This window comes from Mandrillus leucophaeus, unplaced genomic scaffold (assembly GCF_000951045.1).
Source record: "Mandrillus leucophaeus isolate KB7577 unplaced genomic scaffold, Mleu.le_1.0 Scaffold272, whole genome shotgun sequence".
NCBI lineage: Eukaryota > Metazoa > Chordata > Mammalia > Primates > Cercopithecidae > Mandrillus > Mandrillus leucophaeus.
This window is the reverse complement of record NW_012102832.1, coordinates 540,140-554,809: the sequence shown is the minus strand read 5'-3', so window position 1 is coordinate 554,809 and position 14,670 is coordinate 540,140. Positions and strand designations below refer to the sequence as shown.

General features: G+C 58.2%; 1 protein-coding gene across 1 annotated transcript in view; it reads right to left on the bottom strand.

Moving 5' to 3' along the window:
- ARHGAP23 (Rho GTPase activating protein 23) overlaps window positions 1–14,134 on the bottom strand; it is a 56,648-nt gene extending 42,514 nt beyond the window's left edge. Inside the window, exons 1-7 of the mRNA XM_011984734.1 lie at window positions 14,122–14,134; window positions 10,673–10,902; window positions 8,040–8,067; window positions 6,052–6,147; window positions 5,799–5,877; window positions 5,613–5,667; window positions 1,743–2,907 (exon numbers count right to left, since the gene is read on the bottom strand). Coding sequence (XP_011840124.1) covers window positions 1,743–2,907; window positions 5,613–5,667; window positions 5,799–5,877; window positions 6,052–6,147; window positions 8,040–8,067; window positions 10,673–10,902; window positions 14,122–14,134 — 1,666 coding nt within the window. The remainder of the gene's footprint in view (window positions 1–1,742; window positions 2,908–5,612; window positions 5,668–5,798; window positions 5,878–6,051; window positions 6,148–8,039; window positions 8,068–10,672; window positions 10,903–14,121) is intronic.
- Window positions 14,135–14,670: the final 536 nt, after the last annotated feature.

The window sequence follows — 14,670 nt, the reverse complement described above, 5'->3', positions numbered from 1 at the left end:
AGCCCCTGTGCCACTCGCCTCCAGGCTCAAACACATCTCAAAGGGTCCTGCTGGCAACATGCCCACTGCCAAGCATGACTGGCCCACTGTCCAGACTGTGGCCGTGGAATCCTTCCCCTCAGGAGTGGGGCTGAGCCACCCTCCTTAGACCGGGCTCCTGAGGACAGAGCCAATATTCCCCCATCAGACTGGGAGCCTCTTGAGGGCAGGAACAGTGTCTCCACCATCAGACTGAGGGCACTCAGAAAGAATGAACTGTGTCTCCCCGCTCAGACCAAGAGCCTTCTGAGGGCAGGGGCAGTGTCTTCCCCATCAGACTGAGAGCTTCCTAAGGTAAGGGCTCCCCCATCAGTTGGGGCTCCTCAAGGGGAGAGATTACATCTCCCCCTCAGACAGAGTGTGCTCTGGAAGAAGAGACTGCCTCTCCTGGCCACAGCCTAGAGCCTTCCTTACTCACAGAAGGGGCTGTGTCTCTGCTCTACCGAAGGCTGGTTGGGGGAGCCAGGGCTGTGTCTTCCCCCTGCCCCAGGCCTCCGCCCTCTCACTGTCTGGTAGGGTGAGCTCACCTCCCATCTCCCGCCATCCCTCTCCATTACCCTGCATCTTGCTCTTTCTCCCTAGCCCCGTCTATCCTGCTCCCTCCTGGGCATCTCATATTCAACAGTCCTGAACTTTCTCCCCCTCTCACTCCCAACACGGGGATGAGGCACCATCTCCAAGCCTGGCCAGAAACCTGGGCATCACCCAGCCGCTCTACTCTCTTGCCTCTCCCTCTCCTGCATCCAGTCGAAGGCAAGGCAAGCCTTAGAGGGTTCCCAATGCTTTCAAAAGCCAACCCCAGTGACTGATGAGACCCTTGGGCTTGAAAGGGTCCTTACAACCCAGAAGGGGGGTCCTGCCTCTCACTTAAGGGTCTTTGCATATTATATTTCTTCTCCTTGAATATTCTTCCCCTGATGAACTCTTTCTCATCCTTCAAGTCTTAGCCCAAATGTCCTTTCTCCAAGATTCTCACCACAGCCCTTCTCCGAGCCCTTCTCCTTAAGCTCCCTGTCTCACCACATGCCCATCCCAATGGATTGTTCCTGCCTGTCCATCACCCTCTGCTGGACCATCCAGTCCAGGAGAGCATGGAGCCACACACAGGGCCTAACACAAGTATCTGGTGAGTGGATGGAGGGATGGAGGGTGGATGGAAGGGACAAAGAGGGAAAGATACAAAGGGAGGATGGAAGGAAGAGTCGAAAGAAAGAAAGATGGATGAATGGGTGGAAGAAAGGATGGAACAAATGAATGAACAAAAGAAGGTGAGAGAGAAGAAAATAAAGAAGGAAGAATAGATGGATGGATGGATGAATGGATGGATGGAACAAATGAATGAACAAAGGAGGGAGAGGGGAAGGAAAGAAGGAAGGAAGAACAGATGATGGATGGATAGATGGATGGATGGATGGATGGATGGATGGATGGATGGAGAGAGGGAGAAAAGAGTGTATGGAAAGATGCTGGAAGGATAAATGAATGAGAGGTAGGATAGAAGAAAGGATGACAGAGAACAGAAGGAAAGATGGAAGAATAGATGGATGGATGGATGAACAGATGAATGAATTGACAGAGAAACAAGATGATCCCACTAGCACCCAGCCGAGTTCTGCCCATGATAGACAGGCAGATGGGGTACAGCAGGACACAGAAAGCCAACAGCCAAGTCCCCCAGCACAGCCACATGTGCCATCACTCACCAATAAAGGGGATGGAAGCCAGAGAGTCTTCAGTGGCGGCCAAAGGGGCCACCTTCCTGCCCAGGCGTTCCCCTCGCCCATTGGCCTCTGGCTCTGGGGACTCGTCACCAAATCCAAGGTTCATCTGTCTTGCGGGGGTCAGCTGAACCTTGCGGCCCGTCGGGGGCTTCTGCCTCAGGACCACCTCATCGCGGCGATCCTCCACAGGAGGCTCCAGGGCCCGGGTGCTGGGTTCCGGCCGTACAGCCCTGGGTGGCTCAGAGGCCTCTGGTGGGAACGGTGCAGGTGACTGGGCCAGGTTGAAGGTAGGCAGCCCCCCAAAGGGTGAGTCCCGGAAGGAGAGTGCATGCAGGAGGCCGGTCCGGCGCTGGAATGATGGGCTGTAGCTCCGGTAGCCGATGTACCCGAGGTCATCCAGGCCCTGCAGGCCAGGCGGGGGCGGGGCCTGGCGCCCTGGCAGGTCCCGAGTTGGGCAGACGGGGGTGCGGGCAGACGAACGCTGGGAAGCCCAGCCACACCGCTCAAAGCGGGGTGACACCAGGGCCCCCGGCCCCAGTGCCTCGGCAGAACGGGTGGCCCGGCTCAAGTAGTCATCTGAGCGAGCTCGGTGCCAGCTCTCCTGGCCCAGCTGGCTCAAGGCATCCTGGGAGGTGGAGCAGGGCCACGGGCGGGGGGCAGCCACCTCCTCCAACCGGTCCTGGGAGGCGCTGCGGGCCCGGGGGGCCATGGCTGGGCACCGTCTCTCCCCCGCCCTGCGGGGTACCTGGTTTGACAGCCAGTGTGACAAGGCCTGCTGGCACTCCAGTCTGCTGGGGGGCACCCGGCTGCCAGGCTCCGGGAAGGCACGGGGCGTCCGGGGCTCCGAGGCGAGGTGGGGGAAGGCACCAGGGCTGGGGCGGGGCTGGCTCATCCCCAAGGAAGAGTTGTCTGGGTGGGCACGGGCAGCAGGTGGCACGCAGAGCCCCGGGTCACTCCAGGCAGCAGGACTCCGGGGGTCACTGGGCAGTGCTGAGGTGGGCTCAGGCACCATAGTGGCCCTGGTGGAGGCCCGGGCCGGAGGGGCGTAGGTCTTGCGGGGGTAGCAGATGGGGGGTGGCTCTGGGATGCTGCGGGCCTCTCCAGAATACGGCTCGTTCCCTTTCAGGTAGGCATCCTGGGAGTAGGCCTGGCCGGAGACACAGACAGATGAGCAGGGCCAGACAAGTCCCACGGGGTAGGGGCATGGCAGCCCCAGGAGGTCAAGGAGCCCAGGAGGGGAATGAAGGGAGAGGACCAAGCGGTGGGGGGAACGAGGGGGCGGCACAAGTGGGTGGGGGTGGAAGGGCATGTCCAGGGAGAGAACAAAGAAGAAGCAAGAAGCCTTTGAGACACGAGCAAACTCCAGCAAAAGTGGGATTTCGCTAAGACTATGACAAGGACTGCCTTAGCCACAAACATTCCAGCATCTGTTTCCTAGGGTCCTCCCCCAGTCCTGGCCTCCACCGCCTGCCTGTGCCTTATGTCCACCAATGCCCAGAGCTCCTCGGGTGGAGCCGGGAAACCCCACAGAGACCAGTCAAGGTGGCAGATGAGAGAAGAAAGCCGGCTAGGGGTGTGTCCGGGTGGGGCAGAGGCTGGCAGAGCCCAGCTGTCCCTCCATCCCTGGGAATGGGGAGCTGGCTCCTGAGCCACAGGGGTGAGGAGGAGTTTGCCCACCTCCTGCCAGGCTTGAAGGAAGGGCCTTGAGCCACCTTCTGCCACCCCTGGGCCTGGAATTTGGCACTGGGAGCTGAGGCTGACGCTGCATTGCTAAGGAGTGACAGGGCCAGCGCCCAGGCCCAGCCAAAAAAGGAGTCAGCTCCCAGGGACAGCGGCCTTGTGGCCTGGGCCCAGCCTGGCCCCTGCTGAGGTGCCCAGGAGCCTAACTCAGGCCAAAGAACCAAAGGGTGGGAGGGTAAAACGAAACAGACACACACACCAACTACGAGGAGACACCGGAAGATACACACCCAGAGACACACTCACACACACACACAGTAAAACACAATGAAACACACACAAATAACTACACCTCCAGTCCCAGGCACAAACATCATGTGATGAGGACAAGCTAAACCACACCCCCGCACACTCAGCCCCTCCAGCTGGCACAGGGGCCGGCACACACATACCTCTCCCTCCTGCCATCCCGCCGTCTCCCCAGGCTCCCGGCATCATCACAGCGGCGGCAGCATCCCAGCCCGCCTCTGCCCGCCCCCAGCTCTGGCTAACCCCCCCAGTGACCACTGCGTCGCCCTGGCCAGGGCCTCCGGTCCCCCTCTGTCTGCCCTCCCTGCGGCTCCCCCTCACCCCCACCCGGCTCTCTCTCGGCTGGCTGGCGGGAGGAGGAGGGAGGAGAGGATGGGTGTGGAGGGGCCTCGCCGCGTCGGTGGTGGCGTCAGCAGCTGCCGAGGCCCGATTGGCCTCCAGCCTTGGCTCCCAACCACAGGAATGCCTGGGCCCCACCCTCCGGCTGGTGGAGATGCGGGGACCAGTGGAGGCCCCCAGATGCTGACATCTGGGGCTGCCAGCCCACCCCAGCCTAGGCAGAAGAACTGGAGGCTGCTGCCCTTCCCACTCCTTGCCCCTGCCAGTTGGAGAGAGTGGGGGACATCCTAGGGTCCCGCCCTGTCACTTCCCCATAGCTGGCCTCGCCTCAGCCTGGGGGAGCTGTACAGGAAGGGCCTTGAGACTTGGGGTGAGCAGTCTATCTCAGAGCCCCCCTTCCTTCCTTCCTCTCCCCAGAAAGAGCAAGGGGACAATCGAGGTCAGGGGTGGAGGTTTCCAGAGGGGCATCGTGCCAGGCGTGGCACTGTGATTACAGTGATTACGAGAGTGCGTCCAAAGCAGAAGCCAGCACAGGGGCTCCCGGGGCCTCCCCGGGGACAGTGACATCAGGGGCAAGTAAGCCGCCATCTGGCTGGGACCCATGAGACCAGGGAGGTGGGCACTGGGCAGAGAGGACCGCCCGGGGCTCCGGGCACAAAGAGGCAGCGTGTAAGTGTGGGCATGTGTGTGAAAGGGCACGCTTGGGAGTGCAGGGCCTGCTTCGTGCAGTGTCTGGGCCACGCTCTCTGTGTGGCAGGCTACATGCTGTCTTCTAGGTATGCTGAGGTGACGAATGTATAAATTTGGAGTCCTGTAACACGGGTGGACACATGCGCTGAGATGGGCAGGAGGATGCTGTGGTGTTTGCGGGCATACATGTTGTGACAGTGGGGCGTGGATGTGTAGTTGTGGAGAGGTCCGAGTATGCGAGGTACTATGCTGTTTGTGCTGCAGGGAGCCAAGGGGCTGGTGAGTGTTTCATGTTTTAATGTTTGTGGGTGTGTGTTGTGGTGCACTTCGCTGTGTGAGGGTGAACTGTGGCAGTGGGTGCTTGTGTGGTTGTCTCTATTGTGGCACATGACTGGTGCTGTGTGTGTATTGTGGTGTGCTTCGTGCTATACAGAGGGTGGGACTGGGGCTGTGCTCTGTGGCTGTGTACCTGTGTGTGCTGCTTGGGTACTGCGTGGTGCAGTACTCAGGGCCAAGAGGGGAGAGGATGCAGGGAACAGGCATCTCTACTAGGAGCTGACAAGAACATGCCAGGCTGGCGAAGCCTGTTGGGCCACCCTCCTTCCAGATACCCTGGCAGGAATCCTGCCTGCCAAGGCCAGGACTCCCTCTCCCCCAGCACAGAGCAGCTCCGAATGAAGCAACAACCAGCCCCAGCCCAGGGATGGGCTTGGCATCCCCAATTGGGCAATGTCGGCCTGCGCCCTCCCAATACTTCCTTCTCTGCCTCCCAGGGGAGCCGGTGCTGCCCCAGGGCTCAGGGGTCCCCTCTCAGGCTGCAGGGGCTGGACTCACCAGCTGGAGGATGTCCTCGTCCTTGGGCATGATAGATAGCTCCAGAGTGTCATCGCTACAGAGACAGGCAGAGAGTCAGGCTGGGCCAATGAACAGGGTCCAGGAGGAAGGGATTCTGGTCTCCAGGGCACCCCCAGGGCAAAGGGGCGGGGAGATAATATGGGACAAAGGGTCAGGGGCACTCACCTATTCTGGATCAGAGCTATGACCTGAGAGTAGGTCTTCCCAATGACGCTTTCCCCATTCACCTTTACCAGTCGATCTCCTGGGGACAAGGAGTGCACGACTGGTGACCAAGGGGCATCAAAGGCCCCATCTGAGAACCCCTGTACCAGGCATGGCTAACACTGGGGATAGGAGCCTCCCCAACACCTGGATCCGAGAATCAAATCCTAGCCAGAAAGCAGAACGTAGAGCCCAGGTAACTGGGACAGCTCACCTGTGCGAAGCCCTGCCCTGTGGGCAGGGCCGTCTTCCTTCACATTCTTGACAAAGATGGTGTCCATGGGCTCCAGGCGGTGCCGGGGGGAGGGTCCTGGTGGGCATCAGCCAGGTTAGCTGGGGGTGGCTGCTGAAGGTCACACCCATGCACAGCTACACACACAGGGGACACACACTCAGAGAATGCTCGCACTCGCCCGGTCACAAACATGCACAGGACCACACATCCACGGGGACATTGGGCAGGCCCATGGAGGCACAGAACCCGACAGGAGGACACAGACCTGGGAGAATGAAAACCTATGGGGACACACCGTAAACACCTCCTGTGTCCTCTTTATGTGCTAAAACTCACTAAAAAGGAAGAACAGGCCGGGCGCGGTGGCTCACGCCTATAATCCCAGCACTTTGGGAGGCCAAGGCGAGTGGATCACTTGAGGTCAGGAGTTCGAGACCAGCCTGGCCAATATGGTGAAACCCCGTCTCTACTAAAAATACAAAAATTAGCTGGGTGTGGTAGCACGCGTGCCTGTAATCCCAGCTACTCAGGAGGCTGAGGCAGGAGAAACACTTGAACCTGGGAGAGAGAGGTTGCAGGCCACTGCACTCCAGTCTGGGTGACAGAGCAAGACCCTGTCTCAAAAAAAAAAAAAAAAAAAAAAAGAAAAGAAAAAAAAAAAGGCTCACGCCTGTAATCCCAGCACTTTGGGAGACTAAGACAGACAGATCATGAGGTTAGGAGTTCAAGACCAGCCTGGCCAACATGGTGAAACCCCGTCTCTACTAAAAAATACAAAAATTAACCGGGTGCGGTGATGGGCACCTGTAACCTCAGCTACTCAGGAGGTTGAGGCAGGAGAATTGCTTGAACCCGGGAGGTGGAGGTTGCAGTGAGCCCAGATCGCACCACTACACTCCAGCCTGGTTGATAGAGCAAGACTCCATCTCAAAAAACAAACAAAAAAAAGGATAAACAAGCACAGCCCTTGTCCTTCCAGAGCTCCCTGTCCAGTGGGGGAGGCAGATTCTCACATTCACAGGTGCACACACAAGTCATGAAACAGAGGAAAGGGCGCCATACAAGAGGCCATAACAGTTCTGAAGACACATGGCAGGGTCAGATGCCCTCCTCGCAGGGATGCCCACTCCCGCAGACCCAGCAAGACATCTAATGTTCACATCCCTCACCTCCTCCTTTCCCCAGGCTCAGGGGCTCCAAAGCAGAGGTCCAAGGCCCCTAGGATGGGCACAAATTGCATTGCACCCCAACAAAGTTCCTCTGCTCCTAAGTGCTGCTAACTCTAAGCTAACAGAGAAATGGGCCTGCTCTAGGCCAGCTGGCTCCTCCCCCACCACAGCCTCTGGATGGGGATGTAGGAGTGTCCTATGGCTGCCCAACAGAAGCCCCAGTGGCAGAGCAGGAAGGCTGCCAGAGAAGGCGCTCTGCCTTTGAATACCCTGGGAGCCTGGGTGTCTGCCAGGGGCCTCTGGGGAGCAAGGGCCACAGCAAGGGGAGTCAGGCTCACATCGTAGGAGAGAAAGACCTTGGGGCCCCCTGACTTCCACCAGGACCCTACTATCTCCACCTCCAAGGACAGCCTTTGCTCAGCATTCCCACCACCAGCCCCCAGGCCCTGTAGCCCTGCCCTGCCTTGTTCTAGGCTGGGAGCAGCTTGAGGGCAGGGGCCAGGTGCAGACACCCATCTGCTCCCCAGAGTGCCGCCCATAGTGTGCTGAGCTCAGCAAACTTCTGTTAAGGAAATGTCCAAGGGAGACAAATGTGAGAAAAGAAAGGGGGAGAACAGAGAGAGAGGAAGAGGCGCCCAGAGGGGGCCAGACCCAGGGCACAGACAGGAGCAAAGGCAGGAACAGGAGTCAAGGGAGGGGGGCACAGAAAAGGACAGGCAGACTTGGCAGGGACAAGGTGAGATAGGAGGTGGAAGATGAGTCCCCGTGCAGGTCCAGCGCCCACCAGTCCTCCCTTACCTCCTCCACGGCCTCCATTCTCTTCCTCCTGCAGGGAACAGAGGGGTGGGTGTTGGCCTCAGTCCAGCCCTCAGCAGCCAGGGTGGCCCAGCTCCAGTGGGCAGGGCCCCTTCAGGTTCCCGCCACCCCTTATCTCCTCCCAAGTAGCTCCGCAGGGGAGGGTGCAGGAGGGGTGTCCAAGGGGCACCAGGTCCCAAGCCAAGTTCCCCAGTGACATGCGACCCCACCACCCCAGCACCCTAACCATCGGGGAACCCACAATCCAGCAAGTGACCCAAGACCCCTTCCCTGGGGGAGCTCCCAGCCCAGTGCGGGAGGCATCACATAGGCTCACACATACAGAAGACCCGGGCAGTCACAGATAGGCGCATGACAAGTGCAAACTACAGCTATCGGCTCCAGGGAACACCAAGGGGAGGCCTGATTAGAGTCCTCCTGGGGAGGGGACTCAAAGGCATCTGAGGGTGGCGGGGAGAAGGCACTGTGCATGAGGGAGGCGGGGCATGCAGATGCTGGCTGGCAGGGATAAGCGCTCACAGCACACCAAGGGCTGAATCGATGAGTTAAAGGAGAAAGTCAACAACTGCAAGTGACAATACTCAGGCTAAAGCACTCAGGCTTACAGAACAGAAAGAGGGAGCCAATGGAAGTTCTTTTGTGGGAGAGAGTGGAGGTGAAAATGCCAGTTAGGGGAGAGGATTCTGGCACCCGGGTGCAGGGTATCAAGGGGACCCATTGGGAGGCCTCTGGGATCACCGTGGTAGGTGATGGCACTAGACTTGGGCGGGGAACGAGGAAGGAGGGCATGGAGGTCAGAGGAACAGGCTCAGCCAGCTGGATGTGGCATTTTAGAGCTGGATCGGACCTTCAGCGTCATCTCTTCTAACTCTCTCCACACATGTCCATTGTATAGCTCACAGGGCAAGGTGTGTTCAAGGCCACTCAGAGACTCAGTGGCAGAGCCAGGGCTGGAACCCAGGCCTCTGTGGCACCCCAGTGAGGGCAGTGAGGGTAGGGTGGGTCACAAGAAGGCTGTTGGGCTCTTCTTGGGAGCAAGCACTCTGCCCCCGTCCTCCCATGTGGGGTGCACTCCAGCTGATGCAAACTGACAGCACTGCGAGCGGGTGGCAGAGGCAGACAGATGCATCTGGATGGCTGAGCTCCCTGCAGGCTCCCAGGCGGCAGCATGAAGGACGGGAGAACACAGCCTCCTCCCGCCTCCAGGCCAAAGGCCCCTCCCAGCCCTGGGCAGGTTCTGGAAAGGAGAAGCAGCCTATCCCTGGCTGTCACCCTTCAGCAGGGTCCCCTGAGAGAAGGTGCTGGGGGCAGAAAGAGGGACATTCTGGGGAAAGAGTGAAGGAAGTACTGGGGTTTCTGGAGAACTAAGGGGCTAGTGTCCTTGGGCATGAAGGAGGGGTCTGTGCTCCCTCCACACACCATCAGCACCCACGTATGTTCTTAAGCACAGCTGTAGCCAATGAGAACAGTTATGCAGGAGCCCCAGAGCTTCCGGCATGCATGTGAGAGCTGCAAGTTACATGTACACATGACATGTATTTGCAGACACTATATGCACACATAAAGAGATACACACGTCTGTGTCCATGGCCAGCACGTGGTGCACACAGAGACATGCGAGCACACGAACACAGACAGTGAAGTCCCCTGTTTCGTTCTCTGATAGGTGGGACCAAGGGAGAGTCCCCAATAGCTAGCTGTGCAGGCAGATCCCAGCCCTAGGGAAAGTGGATAGAGGGGTTCATTGACTCCAAAATCAGTGTCTCCTCCCTGCTGAAAAAGAAGTGGGAAGGGGAGCAGAGCCCTAGTGGGGAGCTCTGGTTGTTCCCTGGGGCCCCTTCTGTCTCCTTCCCACACTTCTGCTTCGCTGTCAGGGAACCCCCCTCCCCAGCTCACAGCCTTGGATTGGGGTCAGGACCCCTGGTTCCTGGACTCGGAGAACACAACGTTTACATTAGGGCAGGAAGGACTCTGAGGGGTCAAGTTGATAAATGTCCTCAGGTTCCAGCACAAGAAATGGAGCGGGCGGCCCCAAAATCACAATGAGTGAGGAGTTGTCCCAGAACTGGAACTCTGGGCTCCTGTGTCCCAGCCTGGGTCTCTTTCCAGCGCACTGAGCTGTCGCCAGCAGGGACCAGGGGTGTGCTGGGAGGGCTTCCACAGGAGTGCTAGGCCCCTGAGAGCTCACGCTGGAGAGGAGAGAAGCAGCCTCAGCTCAGAAGCAGTCGGTAGATCAGGAGTCCCAGGAACTCCCAGACAACTGTTCGCCTGCCAGAGACAAGCATCTGGGGGTGTGAGGTAAGCATCCTGGCTGCCCACCTGCAAGGTCCTTGCCCTGCACCAGCCACCCCTCCTGGTCTCCTGAGAAGACCCAGGCCACAGTGATTAAAGTGTTTGTCCATGGTCACACAGTGCAAATCACCCAGCCAGGGCTGGCACTGCCTCCCTGCAGTCCTCCTCCCCAGGCCACGGCAGAAGGGAGTCAGGCCGGACCCCAGGAGGGACCCCTTCTCTGAGAGGGTCAAAGGACCATGAAGGGGACTGGCACAAAAGAGTCTCCCTCTCCCATGAAAGCTTCCTCAGACCAGGCCAGGGCAGTGGCGAGCCAGGCATACCTTCAGGCTGCAGTGCACAGCCGACTCGGGCGGGTACACGATGAAGTGGCGCAGAGTGAAGCCAAAGCCGTCCTGGGGACTTTTGTGCAGCAGCAGCGTCCTCGGCCCCTGCCAGGGGAAGGGGCGCCTAGGAGAGCACCCATCTCTTGGGCCCAGTGGCAGCTGTGGGAGACAGGGAGGCCAGGCTGAGCGCCCGTGTTGCTGACACTTCTGGCTGTTTGCACCGCCTCCTGCAGCCCACAGGACCGGAGGGGCACCGAAAGGGGTCTTTCGCCCTAGGGTTGCCAGGCACCCTCCCTCCCCTGACCTCCTCCTCATCCCTTCCTTCCTCTCCCACCTTCATCAGCCCAATAGCTTTTTCCTTCTTTCCTTTACACTCAGTCCCCTCATAATGTCTTTGCCTTCAGGAAAATAACTCACTAAAACAAGTTCATTCAGTTCAGTTCAGCTGAGTTCAGCAAATGTTCACTGAGCACCTACTATGTGCAGGACCCTGGATACATAGCCTTCCTGCACAGTGCCTGTCGTTGTCTTAGCTCATGCACAATCTCACACACACACATGCACACATACATGCACTCCCAGACAGACACATACTTATGCAGACACAGCCACAGCCACAGCCACATACACTCATGCAGATGGAACATACCACAAACATACAGACAAGCATGTGCAAATGTGCAGACACACAGATACACACAAATGAGTACACATGTGCACACTTATGTAGACACATAGATATGCACAGAGTTGCAGAGAATCAAAGTCCTGCACACACAACGCACATACAGATGCATGCACATGCATCACAGACATGCAGATACACACAGGCACAGCAGACCGGTACCCACGCATCCTTCAAGAACAGCAGCAGGAACACAGAGGGGACCAAGAACCAAGAGGGAGTGGACTGGACATCAGACACCTGAAGGGACTTCCTGAGGCTCCAGAGCCCAGCCCAGAGGCCTGGCTGGTTCACCAGAAAGGCTGGGGGTGGCTGTGGGTGGCTGGGCCGGTGGCTCACACCCGTAATCCCAGCACTTTGGGAGGCCAAGGCGGGTGGATCACCTGAGGTCAGGAGATCGAGATCAGCCTGGCCAACAGGGTGAAATGCTGTCTCTACTAAAAATACAAAAATTAGCCAGGCATGGTGGCTGGCACCTGTAATCCCAGCTACTTAAGAGGTTGAGGCAGGAGAATCGCTTGAACCCAGGAGGCAGAAGTTGCAGTGAACTGAGATTGCACCACTGCACTCCAGCCTGGGCGACAGAGCAGGACTCCGTCTAAAAAAAAAAAAAAAAGGCCGGGAGTTTCAGAGACACTAAGCCTCCTGTCAGACCTCCCAAAATTCTTGGGATTCTCCAAGATGATGTGGCAGAGGTGTCTGAAGACAAGAGTTTGGAGGGGGCACACAGGTCTGTTTCTGGGGCAAGAAGCAAAACAGATAGTGCCTGAGAGAGGGTGCCCTTTGGGAAACAGAGAGGGAAGGCGGGTGACAGGAGGGTATCAGATGGATGGTGCTCATGGAGCCCAGCTGGGGAAGATGGGAGCCACGGGGAAGCTACCTGGCTTTGAAAAGCCAAGAGGCCACCTAGAGGACTCTTAAATCCGTAACATCACATGGCCTAACCTCTATGTTGTCCCTAGTCCAAGCCCCTCAGAGGGCAAGAAGCCCCCACCACCAACACTCCTCACTCCCCTCAACTCCTCATTAGTTCTGGAGTGAGGAATTCCCACTTCACTAGCAACATCCCCTTTTGTCCCCTTCTCATAGCTGGAGAAACATCTGCCACTCAAATGTCCTGATGCCAAGTTCATTCATGGACCATCCACCCTCCTGTCCACGCACACAGTGGAGGCAGACAGCTGCCCTCTGCTAAGGATTTCCGCATAGGGGAGAGCCTGGCTGTGGTCGAGCAGGCCTGGGGAAGAGGCTAGATCCTCCAATCTCAGAAGATTAAAGAAAAATGTGACACAGACAATAGGCAATAGGCCTGCTTCATACAGCCCCAGGGGATAGAGCCAGGTGGAGTATACAAGAGGCTGAGTGGCGCTCCAGGCAAGGGAGACAGACCACTCTAGACTGTTCTAATCCTATACAGTCTGGAAAACTACCCAGATGAGGCTATGAGTGCCCCCTACCAGACAGGGGCCATGCAAAAGCTGGAAGACCCCCAGTCCAGAAGGCCTCAGCAGGGGTTCTGACATCAGGGGTAGTCCAGCATCTTCCACTTGTAGCTTTAGCCTAGCCTCTCCCATGGTGCCCTGCACCCCCATGGGGGCCTGGGGAGCCCAGAGGAGAAAATTCTCTGGGAATTCTTCTGAGATCTGAAATCCCCCGGATTTCCCATCTCTGCTGACCTGGCAAGGAACTGATCAGGGAGCGAAGAGGGTCTGGGGGTCCCCTCACCAACTGCCCTCTCCTACCAGAAGCCCCTGCTCCTCCCCTGTGTGGGCTGCCCCCTGCCTGTCCCCCACCCAGGCTCAGAGCTGAGGCTGTTTGCAGGGCCCATTGTTTTGCTACTGTCCTGGATTAAGGTTCAAGCCACCAGCTGCCCCAGTGACGAAAAGTGACTGGGACAGGTCCCCGCACGCCCCCACCCCTCCCCCAGCACACTTCCTGCCTGGAGCTGCCGGCTGCCTCGGGGGGATGCTCCCTGGGAGGGCCTGCATGTAATCCAGGGCAGGAGGCATGCCTTCCTCTCCAGGTCCCCTCCTCACCAATCACTACCAGCATTCCCTCCCTTATCTCTGCCTCTCCCTTTCCTCTGTTCCTTCCTTCCAGTCCCCTTCCTCCCACCTCTTCCAACTAGGCTCTTGAGAATGTCAGCTACCACACAGGCACAGCTACCACACACCTGCTTGAAGAGGAGATATCAGGACACCCAACAAGAGCCACAGCTGGCATCACCCCTGTGGGAAGTTCTTCCTTAGGTTTAACCTCAATCCTTCATGCTATTATACATGCATGTTTCCTCTCCTCCCCTGTGACCTGGGACAGAACTGAGTCTTGTGCTCATCTTGAGGTGGGGGAGGTGATAGGTGCAAAAACAGAGAAGCAGCCGTTGATAACAACTAGAAAGGTGCACAGCTCACACACACACAGCTCTGCCTCTCTGACTTAGGCACAGAGACAAGGGGACTGAGAGGGAGTCGCTCAGGGGACACAGGGACATTGCTGATTAAATTCTCCTGGACTGGATCTATTTCCAAATACTCCCACCCTCATGTCAGGAAAGAAAGAGACGTCCAAAAATATCAGCTGATGGTGACAGCAGGGCAGACGGCCTTAGGCCACAAATTAGGCAGAGGTGGACACGTGGTGGGTTGGCAGCACCAGGAACTAGAACCCAGGAGCCCTGCTCCTCCCCCCGGGAGCATAAAGAGGTCATTGCAGGGAGCAGTGTTCAGGCCGGGCATGGCGCCCACTGTGACTCACACCCTACCAGCCTGGTCCATCTCGGATATCAGAAACATGGCAGTCCCCCAGCCCAGCCCTGTCAGCCCTGAGAGCACTCACTACCCGCAGGGGCCCGTCTGCCACTCAGCCTCCTCTGCCCACTAGGAAACCCTCGTGTGCCGTGTCCAGGTCCCCTACCAGGGGTGGGTTGGGTCGTGTGCCCTGCTCCATTCAGTGGTGCCTCTGCCTGCCCCGGACTCAGGGTCCCTGCCCGCCCACACCCTCTGGGATTCCTAGAAGCCCCACGTCTCTTCAAACACTCTGGTCCCTTCCATCCTTCCACTGCCTGGAAACCGAGAGGGCTGAGCCCTCTGGAGGCCTCGACCAAACTGGGGGTTGTCATCCCAGAAGCCCTGGCAGAGCTCCAAGCCACAAATCCTGCCACCCTCAGCCCCGTCTCTCAAGCGCCTCACTCACTCCCCGCTCCAGGGGCATCAGTCCTGGAATGCAGGGCGCACACAGCTCAAAGGCCGCAGGGAGTTGGTGACCCAGTCCCACTCAGACCCCGACAAGTCCTGCCCCGGCCCCGGCCCCG